The 13,499-nt window shown below is 39.9% G+C and overlaps 1 protein-coding gene across 4 annotated transcripts in view; it reads right to left on the reverse strand.

Annotated features, from left to right (window-relative positions):
* Positions 1 to 13,499, reverse strand: part of SLC11A2 (solute carrier family 11 member 2) — a 132,456-nt gene that overhangs the window by 45,215 nt on the left and 73,742 nt on the right. For all 4 annotated transcript variants that reach the window (XM_077483666.1, XM_077483665.1, XM_077483667.1 and 1 more), the window contains exons 11-13: positions 13,354 to 13,446; positions 7,028 to 7,147; positions 287 to 436 (exon numbers count right to left, since the gene is read on the reverse strand). In XM_077483666.1, coding sequence (XP_077339792.1) covers positions 287 to 436; positions 7,028 to 7,147; positions 13,354 to 13,446 — 363 coding nt within the window. The remainder of the gene's footprint in view (positions 1 to 286; positions 437 to 7,027; positions 7,148 to 13,353; positions 13,447 to 13,499) is intronic.

Consider the following 13,499-nt stretch of genomic DNA (forward strand, 5'->3'; position numbering starts at 1 on the left):
TATGGATGTTATGGAGTATTTTGCCGTTTGCCTGAAGTTCAAATTTAACAGACTAAGCAAATATAATTACATTTACTAAATACTAGTAATTAAGTGTATATATGTGTATGATTAATAATTAATATGTATATATGCTCAATTATGATATAAAAACAGTAAAATCATAATCATTCATGGCCAGACTTCATCTAAAGATTTAAATACATTCTTCACTGGATTAAAAAGAAAAAGTAGCCTAGACCAATCCTGTTACAGGATAGCCTGTTATATAACTGAAGCATCTTACCTGTAGGCTTTGAAGCACATTGAGAAAATCATTCATGCCAGTAAGGTGCTGAACATCCTGGAAAATGGCTACCAGCAGAGTAGGAGTAATAGCGATAGATCGGGTAAGGACCACCCGAGCAAACCGGGACCACTTTAAGTTAAGAAAACCCTGCAAGTTAAAAAAATAAAAATAAAAAAAATGTTACCTAAAGCATACTGGTAAATACAATTATTAGGACCCCAAGCACATAATTCATTTCAAAGTGTCCTTTGAAGTTTTGTGTACTTTATATCTTTTGCAGCAATTTACATGTGTGCTTCTCATGCACGTCTACAGTATCTACAGATTGGCAGATGTGTTCAGGCAGAGATCACCAAAGAGGCGGTCCCTGGGTTACAAACAAGATAGGGTCTTGTGCATTTGTTCTCTAGTTGAATCTGTTTGCAAGTCGGAACAGGTACATTTTTTAAGTGTAGCTCCAGCCCAAAAAACGATTAAGCTTTTTGGATAGTATAGGGAAGGGTTAACACCCCAGTAATGTTTGTTTTGCTGTCTGGGCCCCTGTTCAGAAGATTTCATCTCATTTTCTGTCCCAATGACAATTGGATTTTGAAAAATTTGGGTTATTGTGGAAACAAGCCTTGGTGATAAAGCATCAGTCTAGACACCTTTTACCCATAACAACTCTTACAGGAGAGAATTTCCCTTCCTAGGGGGAGATTTCCTCTCACTTCCTGTCTCCCTCCATTTGTAAGTAGGAGTCATTTGTAAGTGAGATGTTTGTAACCAGGGAACCAGCCCATATGCCAAAATATTCTCTGCAGGCCAGCCTACAGAAACCAAACACTGCTAATGCGCCCCATATTACAACGTATACAAGTTTATGTTTCCTACAATTATGTTAAACTGTAATATGATTTATAAACACCCTATTGATGGCATTCAAGAGCAAGAGACCGGTATTGCTTATTACACATGCTGCAAGTGCATGGCAAAAGGGTTTCACAACCAGGACCGAAGGTACGCCAGCTGCTGTAGAATCAAAGCGCAACCTAGAATGTACACTTCCACGGTTTGAAGATGGAGATTTTATTTTTCCACTAGAATACAAATATTTGATAGTGTCGCACATCTCTGCATACCCTCAACAGGATTGCTGGGCTTGGGAAGCTTCATCTTTATTACTTACTAACAAGCTTGTCTGATTTAACCTCTTCAGCCTTGGAAGGTTTTTTCCCCCTTCCCTGACCAGAGCACTTTTTACAATTTGGCACTGCGTCATTTTAACTGACAATTGCGTGGTCATGCAATATTGTACCCAAATAAAATTTGCGTCCTTTTTTTCCCCACAAATAGAGCTTTCTTTTGGTGGCATTTGATCACCTCTGCGGTTTGTTTTTTTTGCACTATAAACAAAAAAAATAGAGCAACAATTATGAAAAAATATATATTTTTTACTTTTTGCTTTAATAAATATCTCCCAAAAAATTTTTTAAAAAACAAAAATTTCTTCATCAGTTTAGGCCAACATATATTCTTCTACATATTAAAAAAAAAAGAAAAAAAGTTAAATAGTGTCTACTAGTAATGGTGGTGATCTGCGATTTTTAGTGGTAATCCGATATTGCGGTAGACCGATGTATGGGGATAGGACTGACTGGGGGAGGAGACATATCGCTGTTCCTACTTATATATGTATATGTCTCCTCTCCCCTGACAGAACAGGGATTTGTGTGTTTATACACACACAAATCCCCGAGCTGGCTCTCGTGGTAGCGATTCCGTGGCGCCTAAAGGAAACAATGTACCTATACGTTGTTTTGCTCAGCCTTGCCATTCTGCCGAAGTAAACTGGCGTGAGCTGGTCAGCAATCGGCTAAAGAGGTTAGTGTTATATAAAAAAAAAAAATAATTACACGAAAAAATACATATATTATAAAGCACATATCATTATATGTATATATGCAGTGAAAAGACATCAATTAGTATTCAGAAACCTTGAAGTTTGAAAAGACCCAACATTAACATGTGACAACTAAGCTTATGTTGTCCATCAACCAAGAGGGTCTGTGCTCTGATTCTCTATGTGTTTTGCGAGATAAAGACTCACTACTTTAGGAAAAACACACAAATATATCTGAAGATGAAGGGGTTATTAAAAAAAACAAAAAAATTAAAAAAAAAACACCATACCACATATAAAAAAAAAAATATAAAGCACAAAGTCCTTCCGGCTTGCCATTACAAACTTAGACCGTTATGATGCCTGTCCGAAAGCCTTCACATAAGTAAAATAGTAAAATTCACTCCTGGTTAAAATCAAGTATCTGAAACTTCCAAATTTATAACAAGTCTGTTGTAACATGTCTGGAAGTGAACGCAGATCGGGGTTTTGAGTTTCTTTGCCGTTTCGCGTTTGTCTTTGTCATTGTTTTAATTTTTGGTTCTGGTGTCGTTTGTGTGCGTTTTTGGTTTTGTTTTGGTTTGGTTTGATTTAATTTTTGTTTAGTTTTGTATTGTTTTTATTTGTGTCTGTTCTAGTGTGTATGTGTGTTTATCTCTTCCTCAGAGCACTTTTTTCCTCTCGCCGGGAGTTACAAACCCATTTCCACTACACATCCCCTAGGCTGTCACTTGGGTGTTCCTACCAATTGGTGTCCCCCATGTCCCGCGTGGGGCTACGTCCCCTTCCGCTGTAGGGCATGAATGAGCTTGGCATCACCTACATGCGCCTTTAACACCGTGCAAGAAATTTGCAGCGAAAGCAAAAGAATTTTGGGACTTTAAATGAAGCACAGCTAAGAGCATAAAAAAGTAGAATCACGTGATCATGGGCTCCAAAAACATCCACAAAAGTGTTGTTGGGCGCCTGCACATAACTGTGCTTTGGTTTTCCATCTGCATTTGACACGAGGGAGAACTCACATCCAACTGTCTAGTGACGCCAGGCGCCCAGGGGTTGGCCTTGCTCCTCCTCTCTCTGCTTCATAACGCAGCGTGGTGTTGGCGACACATTGTGGCTATTTCTTGGCTTCAGGAAAGCATGCTGATGGAGCTGACATCTTACTATCCTCTTTAGCTCACATACACTGGACTCTAGGATCTCTTACTGAGATGGTAAGGCAAATACCACACATTTTCAGGGATTTTATTTTTCAGTCACCAGCCATTCACTGTTTTTTGTTAGCTTTTGCACATGGATAGGTTCTATACACTCACCACAATCAATCACTTTCTCCACAGAATGTTCATTGTCATTGGCATCCACACCCCATCAAACATTCATCAATGGTGTTGCTCATGCTGTGACCCTGTGCCTCGATGTGGCCATATCTGTGCGGCCTTAGCTCCGGGGGAGGCTTTGATTCCCTTATGGCATGCTCTACCTTGAATAATATTATCTTTATATTTTTATGCATTTATAGGTAAGAGCATTTAGCATATTCTTGCATCCTTTCTCTTTACTTCCTTTTTGTCTAGCAATTGTTCACCTTGTAATTTTTTACCTTTTATTATAGATTGTTGCACCTGCAAATGCTCCCGATGAGTGGAAGTCCCCACGAAACGCGTAGAGCCTTAGCCTTATGATTTGTGTATGTTTTTGGAACCCATGATCACGTGATTCTACTTTTTTATGCTCTTAGCAGTGCTTCATTTGCAAATTTCTTGCATATAATAGGGATGGAGGCAGATGAATTTACCCATTCGTTACATCATGTAAAGTCCCAAAAAACCCCACTCTCTTTTTTCGCCTTTAACACTGTGATCCATTGGGGCGGATGCAACGTGGTCACCAGACGGCCTTGTTCCATCCTTTGCCTGGATGCTACTTTTCATCGGCCACGTCTTTTGGGTGGCAACATTTGTTTCCCCCTTTGCTTTTTGCTTGACACAAGCCCATTGGCGGTTTGCCACCATGGTAAGGTTAGAGAGATGGGGTATATTGAGCACCTGGGCTTTATTAGCCCAGGGCTCGACTCAGTTGCTTTCCATCTGCAGCTGGGCACAGAAATATGTGTAGCTCCAGCCTTGATCACAGGTCACCAGTAGGTAGGATATTCAGATATATTTCTATCACTTCATGTATTAGGGCACTTTTTAGTTGTTTCGTTTATCGTTTTTTGTGTGGCTTTGGGGCTTAATGCCCGGTAGTGTTCTCATCCACATTGGCTTTTGTATTGTTTGTATTATTTATATTGGTGCAGTGGGTCTGACTCATTGATAACATTTTACCATGGGTCGATGGTTTAACAGCTGCCGACACCAGCCCTCAACAATTACTCTGCAGTTTTAAGCAATATGTGGCACCTAGTCTCCACTTTCAACAGCACTAATCACTTTTTTGTATTATGAAACAGAAAAAAACAGCAGGAGGCTTATGGACTTTTTAGGCACCATAAACAAAACAATATCAATAATGTAAAATCATAAACTTTGTTTAAAACATTATTGTATAATATTTATTACAACATAGCTTAAAACCATATTTCACAACAATACTCATGGTCTCTTATATAGCATACAGTAATTACCGCCACTATACTCTGTTAATTTTCTGAAAAGACTCTGGAAATAATAATAGACAATGCACATAAATGTTCTCATATACAGGAATAGTACTCGCGGTATAATATGTACTGTTTGAAGAAAAGGCTCAACATGTTTCGCGTGAATTGCACGCTTCTTCTGGAGCTTGTATTTTGTGAGATACTGTGTAATTATATATATATATATATATATATATATATATATATATATATATATATATATATATATATATATATATATATATATATATATATATATATACATATACACACACATATATATATATATATACACACACACACATACATATACACACACATACATACACACCCTTGAAAAAGTATTCATACCTCTTGACATTGTCATGTTACAACCAAAAACATAAATGTATTTTATTGTGATTTTATGGGATAGACCAACACAAAGCGGCAGATAATTGTTTTTACAAATAAGTATGTGAAAAGTGTGGCGTGCATTTCTAGTCAGCCCCAGAGTCAATACTTTGTAGAACCCACTGCAATTACAGATACTAGTCTTTTTGGGTATCTTTGCACATCTAGAGAGTGACATTTTTGCCCATTCTTTTCAAAATAGCTCAGGCTCTGTCAGATTGGATGGAGAGTGTCTGAACAGTCATTCAAGTCTTGCAACAGATTCTCAATTGGATTTAAGTCTTCCCCCATCAACTCTGACCATCTTCCCTGTCCAAGCCAAATAAAAGCATCCCCACAGCATGATGCTGCCACCATGTTTCACAGTGGGGATGGTGTGTTCAGGGTGATATGTAGTGTTAGTTTTCCACCACATATAGCATTTTGCGTTTAGGCTAAAAAAGTTAAATGTTGAAAATCTGACCAGAGCACCTTCTTCCACGCAGTGTTAATTTTGGCAGCAAATTTCAATGTTTCTTTAGTCTTAAGACTAAAATGGCATTTTAGTTTTATAGTCCCATTTTAGTCTTTTCCAATTATTTTAGATTTAGTCGTATTTAGTCTACTATATCTCTAGGACATTTTAGTTGACTAAAATGTCCTACATTTTAGTCAGCTAATATCTCCAGTAAATTTTAGTAGACTAAAACTCATTTTATTTATCTAAACTCTATAATGTGTAAACTCTAATGAGTGTAGTTAAATTATAATGAATCCTTTAAACATTTCTCTACAATTTCCAAACTCATTAGATACTGCTGGAGTGAAAAATCAAATATTTTATTTATGGTTATGAAGTTATGAACATGCACTACAGACCAGTGTTAATTTTGACGTCACATTTTAATTTAGTGTCAGTCTTAGTCTTTTGCCTAAAATGCCATTTTAGTTTTAGTCGTATTTTAGTAGACTAAAATGGTTAGTCAACTAAAATGTTTTAGTCGACAAAATTAACACTGCTTTCACGTTTGCTGTGTGTCCAACACATGGCTTTTCACAAACTACAAACTGGACATCTTCTTTTAACAATGGCTTTCTTCTTGCCACTCCTCCATAAAGGCCAGATTTGTGGAGTGTACAACTAAGTTGTTCTGTGGACAGATTCTCCTACCTGAGCTGTGGATCTCTGCAGCTCCTCCAGAATTACCATGGGCCTCTTAGCTGCTTCTCTGATTAATGGGTATCACAGTAAAGGGGGCTGAATACAAATGCACGCCACACTTTTCACACATCTATTAGTAAAATCATTTGAAAACCATTTCACTTCACAATTATGTGCCACTTTGAGTTGGTCTGTCACATGAAATCCCAATTAAAGAATTTTACTTTTTTGTTGTAACATGACAAAATGTGGAAAATTTCAAGGGGTGTGAATACTTCTTTAAGGCACTGTACACACATACACGCTCATGGATGTCACACAGGTTGAGCTACAAACATGACATGTATGCTCTTGTTCATCTCTATGACAGTGTTTTATTGAGACAAGTTGAGTTCACATAAAGTGACAAGGACACTGCATTTCTGGAAAGAGCAACATATAGTTTTGAATTTGCTAATGTTCTAAATGTAAAAAAAAGAAAACGAATGAAACCATGCAATGACTTTTCCTTATCCTGCAATGTGTTAAATTTTGGCGTTTGGGTCTAGATGTGCTTTAATGCTGACCTTGTCACGGCCAAAATTAATTAATGGTACCCTTGGAGGAAACTAGGGCAAATATTTTTCTCATATTTTTAATTCAGTTAATTAAATTTTAAATGCAACACATTTGGCTTACCTCCATGACAAACTGACCAGAGTAGGTACCAGTCATTGTGGAACTTTGACCTGCAGCTAGGATGCCCACAGCCCAGATGTAGAGAGCCGGAGCCCCAAAAAAGCATCCTAAAATCACTCCCTGAAACAAAACAAAAAAAAAAAAACACACACATTAAAATCTTCTTTCAGGCTGAAAAACTCATTACAGATTTGTTTAGGAGCTAAGGAAATAAATTGATTAAAGTAGTATTAAGCCTTCAGACTTTTTTTTTTTTACAGTTTGGATAGAGTGGAGAGGGACTTGAACACCTAGAGGGAGGGCGCAGCGCACTGACCTTGTGCATTACCAACATAAAATCACTTTGGTTCTGAAGAAGAGGGTTCTCCGTCGAAACACGTTAGCCAGTCCTAACACAACCTAGTCTTCCGACAATACCGGCTCTCCAGACTTGACCTGAGATTGACTGCTCGCATCAGCTTGCGCTGTGTTATACCTCTATACTACAGTTGCATGCGAGTACAACCATTGTGGTTTTTATTTGGAATGAAATGTTGGTAATGCGCTAGGTCGGTGCACACTTCTTTTGCTATGGTCTTACAGTTCTAAAGGAGGTTGTCCCAAGGAGGTCAGCAAGGCCAGTTGCGCACAAATAAGCTATCTGTATTGTGCATCCTCAGGCCCATTACTTGAGCACAGGAGAATTGCTTTGAATTTGAACACCTGCCAGTTTTTTTTTTATTGCTGCGTGTTCCTATTCAGGATTTTCATACTCTCACCTGTTCTGTTTAACATAGTAGAGGACATTTATGCATTAAGCATTGTGTAATATCAAGCACACAGAGTGTTTTATTCATTTTTAGTTATTCTTATTGGTTTAATTTTTTTATTTAGTCACTGCATATTTGTTGAAATTGTGGGGTAAACACTGGATGTAGAATGATTTGTTTTCGATAGCGCTGTGGAAATGTTTTACTACATTGTCTCCTAGTAGTATGTGTACTGGGTTTTTCTGGGCCAGTTTCATGCAATGAGAGAGTCACCAGTTTCTTCTCTTGCACTATCTTGTGGAGCAGGCGAGGCAAAATTAGCACGGGTAGAAAGGCATAATTTAGCCTCAATGGAAACCAGGAAATTATCCAATAAAAGCATCCAATGCCAGGATTCCTAGTCCTGGCCACAAACAAGAGGTAACTTGAATTTGGAGGCCAGTATATTCATATCGGGGGGTTGCCCATTTCTGACATATTAGGTTTAAGATGTCATGGTGAAAGGTCCATTCCCCTACTCTAGGCAGCAATGGCTGAGGTAATCCTCCTTCCAATTGTCCACTCCTGGGATGTGGACAGCAGAGATCACTGAACAGTGTTTATCCCTACGAGCATTAGCGTTGCTTCCTTTAAGGCTGCAAAACTCCTGGTGCTTCTTTGATGTTGTGCCAGAGTGATCTCAAGTGAAATTGGATGATTGGGACAGCCTCAAAAAGGAGGCCAGCATGAGATCCAGAGCTCTGAAGGAGAAATTTACAAAGGGGTGGATCTTTGATCCCAAGTCTCTAGTGTGAGTTCTAAGAGAGAGTTTTCTCAGGAAGGAAGACTTCTGATTGAGCGGTGTATAGAATTATGCAGGCCATACATGGGTCAGAATTCCAAACAAATTTTCTAACATCAGAAATTGTGTGTTTTGCAATGGTACCACCACGGATTTCAAAATTCAACCAACCAAGCCTTCAATTTCACCTAAGAGAGAAAAACCCATATCGGTCGACCTCTATATTTGATGTCTGCAGATGCCAAAGTATTCCCCTTGTCTTAAAGAGACATTAACGGACCTTTTGAATGCCAAACATTTTAGCATTTGTAGGCATTTTTAGGTCCAGGATGGGAAAATTACCCCAATGGGTTTTGGTATCATGAACACGTTAAAATAGAATCCTTTCAGCCTGTCTTCTAAAGGTACTGGCACAACTACTGAAACAAGAAATGGTGTAGGGCATTCTGCTAATCTGACTGTCCTTGGAAAGATACTGGCTGATTTGAGAGAAGAAAGGGGTGAGGGGGTAGAGTTTTGGCTGTATTTTGTACCTTTTTGAAACCACCAAATTAACCCAAAGTTCTTGTATGTCTGTGACCTAGAGATAGGCAAACTGTACCAGATGTCTCCCCACCTTTAGAAGTGAGGGTGCATCTTCATCGGGAAGAGGGCTTTGGGGAAGGCTTGGTGGGCTCTGTGGGCCAAGTTTTGAGCTGAAATGAAAGGCTGAACTTATGCTTAGAAGCCGAGGCCTACAGAGTGTTGATGTGCTCTGTGTTTTGAGAAGGTAGAGGCTCCTAAGAAAGGGAATTTTGGTATTTCCACTAGGGAAGAAGTACCTTTCCTCCTGTAACAGCTAATGAATTTGCCAAGTGCCTCACCAAAATGACATCCTCCTTCAAAAATATGAATCACAAGAGAAGTCAGCCACTCAAAACGGCATTCAACAATGGTTAGCCTTTATTGCAAAAAATATGTATAACCATTGTAAACCATCCAACGCGTGATAGGTCATACACTCATGGCTTACACACCTATATCCATTCAAAACGAATATGTGCAAGGTGTCTTTTACAGGCAGCTGACCAGACTTTGAGCCACAAGATTCTGTGCATGTGAAAGGAAATCAGAGCCATTCTGGAGTTGTGTCACAATTGGTTCAAGGGCAGCGAAACAAAACAGCAGGACAGAAAGTAATTACTGTAACTACTCAGTTAAGGTACGGTCCTGAAATGCAGGCTCGTGTTGGTTGATCCATGCCCTAGTCCAGTTAGCTACAGTTTGCCTGACAGAAATTACAGCAATAGCTGGTTGCAGAGAGCCTTCAAAAGCAAACTTCCCATCTCCAAAATCTTTGAATTAAGGAACACCTTCAATTGGAACAGTTAGATGTATGTTTAAAGGGATTGTAAAGTTAAAAATTTAATTTTTTTAAAATAACAAACATGTTATACTTACCTCCACTGTGCAGCTCGTTTGGCACAGAGTGGCCCCGAACCTGCTCTTCTGGGGTCCCTCGGCGGCTGTCTCGGCTCCCTCCCGCAGGTGCTTCTCACGTTCATGCGAGCTCCCTCGCAAGGTGAGAAGCATCTGCGGGTGCGCTCCCGCTATAGCCGCCGGCTGTATCACACGGCCCCGCCCCCCGGCACTCCGCGTCAGTGGATGTGATTGACAGCAGCGCAAGCCAATGGCTGCGCTGCTTTCCATCCATCCACTCCAGCCAATCAGCAGCCAGGCTGAGTGGTGAAGAGTAAGTCTAGGATGAGCACGGGACTTTCGAGGGGGTGAGGTAAGTAAAACGGGGGGACGGGGGGGGGGCCGGCACTGTCAGATGTTTTTTCACCTTAATGCATAGAATGCATTAAGGTGAAAAAACATTTACCTTTACAACCCCTTTAAGACTGAGACTGAACCCAAGGTCTACGATTATTCAGCCCATGTCTTGTACTGTTCAAGATAAACATTTTATGTTTAGTACCACATTAACATATGGAGTAGAGGTCGACCGATATGGGTTTTTCTCTGGCCGATGCCGATGCCGATATTTAGAAATCATGGTGGCCGATATATAATGCCGATTTTTTGGGGCCGATATGTTAGGCCGATTTTATTTTATTTTATTTATTTATTTTTAATCCCCCTTGATCTAACACACCTTTCCCACTGGGGCGTTTTTCAGGCGCTTTTGGGCTAAAAATAGCGCCTGTAAAGTGCCTGCAAAATGGCTCCCCTGCAGTCTGTGTGAAAGACAGAGCGCTTTCACACTGAGGCGATGCGCTGGCAGGATCTTAAAAAAAAAAAGTCCTCCAAGCAGCACGTTTGGAGTGGTGTATACCGCTCCTCCACCACTCCTGCCCATTGATATGAATGGGCACCACTGCCGAAGCGCATGCAATGCGATTTGGCAGCAGTGCTTCATGGGCGCATTTAACCTCTTCCTTGGCCACTAGCTGGGTTATATGTGCCCCACTAGCAGCCAAATAGCACCGCTAAAATGATGGTAAAGCGCCGCTAAAACTTGCGTTTTACCATCAACGCCTGCCCGCTCCAGTGTGGAAGCAGCCTTCATTAGTGATACAGAAAATTTCTTACACTTAAACATTTATTAAACAAAACAAACCTCCAATCAGTTTACTTGTATGTATGATCTAGATTAAAAAAAAAAAAAAAACCTATATATTAAATAAAAACGGGTAGTCAAAACTTTTGGACAAAAAAAAAAAAAAAAAAAAATGGACTAACTTTACTGTTTTTATTTTATTTTTATTTTTTAAATGGTGTATTTTTTTCCCAAAAAAATGCATTTGAAAGACCTCTGTGCAAATGCCGTGTGACATAAAATATTGCAACAACCGCTATTTTATTCCCTAGGATCTCTGCTAAAAAAAAAATATATATAATTTTTGGGGGGTCTAAGTGATTTTCTGGCAGAAAATACAGGATTTTTACTTGTAAGCAACAAGTGTAAGAAAAGTATTTAAATGGTTAAACTGAGAACTTCTACACAGAGATGACTTCATTCATTCAGTGTAAACATTGTAACATTTAGTTCTTTTCTTGGCAGTCTGCCCAGAGAGGAGGAAAGTGTTGCTATGACGACTCAGCAACTCACACTGACTTCTTACAGAAGTCATTTCAAAGTCCCACTGTAGAATCGGCTTTTTATCAGCAGAATCGGCCGATGCCGATTATTTAAAAAACGGCAAATATCGGCCGATATATCGGTCGACCTCTAATATGGAGCACAATAAAATAAATAATTCCCAGTTTAACTTTTTACCTCAGCACTTACAATTTACAACGTTTTGTGCTGCTGGCTCCTGGTCCCTCAGTGCTGGTTCTCTGAACTTCTGAGCTTCACATAAAAGACAGTGGACTGTGCAGTCTCTAAGTCTGCCTGTTAGCTTGAAGAAGGAGGAGCATGAGAGTGCCTTGCCATTGTAGGCTATTGGGGCAACTGTTTGTTAATGCACACTGGAGACGCAGCTCTAGTCGCTGCATGCAATGTGGCTCAATAGGTTGCTGCAAGAGAAACCTGTGGCAGTGATATTAGCAACAGCTTAAACTGGAACATAGGACAAGGATTAAAATGTAAAGCTGCGGCATACTCCGTAAGTGATTAAATCAGTGCTTAAATTGAGGGCTTAACATCACTTTAATTTACTAGGCTTTCATGAAATTAGTAACACATTTTACTATTGGTATTTATATAGCAATGACAATTTACGCAGCGCTTTACATATACATTTAATGTTTGTTCACATCAGTCCCCGCCCTTAAGGAGCTTACAATCTAAGGTCCCCAACTCACAGTCATACATACTAGGGGTGCAACGGATCGGCACCGAGCCGTGATCCGAACGGGTCAACCCACTCGGATCGGCACACGCCGCGCTCTCGGCCTTAGGAAAGGCCACGGCTTCGGCCTAGCTCCGAAGCGGCACCCATCTTTCTACACCCAGGCCGTTTACACTGCGATCGCTCCAAATGACGGAGCGATCACTTGTAAACAAACCGGCATCATGTCACGACGCCAGTTCCTCCCTCCCCTCTCTGTACTGATCTGTACAGTGGAGGGGAGAGATCGGTGTCAGCAGCGATGTGGGCTGGATCTGTAGTGCCCACAGCGCTGCTCTGTGACAGCCACCCCTCCATACCCAGCCCATACTCTGCAATACCCAGCCCATACTCTGCCAATATTACAGTGGGAGAGATGACGAGGATATTACAGTGGGGACTATATGGTGGTGGAATTTTCACAGGTTTTTGCAAATTCAATTATTTGCTGATCCAAAAAACGATCCGATCTGTGACTCTGACCCGAGGAACGATCCGATCCGTTGCAACCCTAATACATACCCATACTATGGCCAATTTAGACAGGAGCCAATTAACCTACCAGCAGGTCTCTGGGGTGTGGGAGGAAACCAGAGTATCAGGAGGAATCCAATGCAAACTCCAGGCAGGCAGTGTAGTAGTTGGATTTGAACTGATGGCCTTAATGCCAGCAGGCAGAAGTGCTAACCACTATTCCTCTATTACACCATTATAACTAATATTTTCATTTAACCTCAGATTTTCCAACCTAACATAATGACACACACACACATAACATTAACAGTATTTAGACCACAGAAATTATGCCATGTGATCTAATAGATCCAAATAAAGCCTATGTTCTAGTAAGCCATCCAGGTATGAGGTTACCCAATAGCATTTGATAAACATTTATTAGTACTTTTATTACCAACCCAGAATAAAACCATCTTTATAAAATAAACTTATCAGTATAGAATACACAAAGACTAAACTTACCCCTTTGTAAATGTCCACATTCAAAGTATCGTTGTTGTTTGGAAACAAACTTCTACTCTGTCCACTGAAAGAAGTATTCATGCACTCATTCAGCTGCATAAAAAAAGAATATGGTTTCTTTAGGTATTTTGCAATAGAGTGTGCCT

The sequence above is a fragment of the Lithobates pipiens genome, unplaced genomic scaffold (assembly GCF_037356315.1).
Source record: "Lithobates pipiens isolate NorthernLeopardFrog02 unplaced genomic scaffold, aLitPip1_a1.2 Scaffold_16, whole genome shotgun sequence".
Taxonomy (NCBI): Eukaryota; Metazoa; Chordata; class Amphibia; order Anura; family Ranidae; genus Lithobates; species Lithobates pipiens.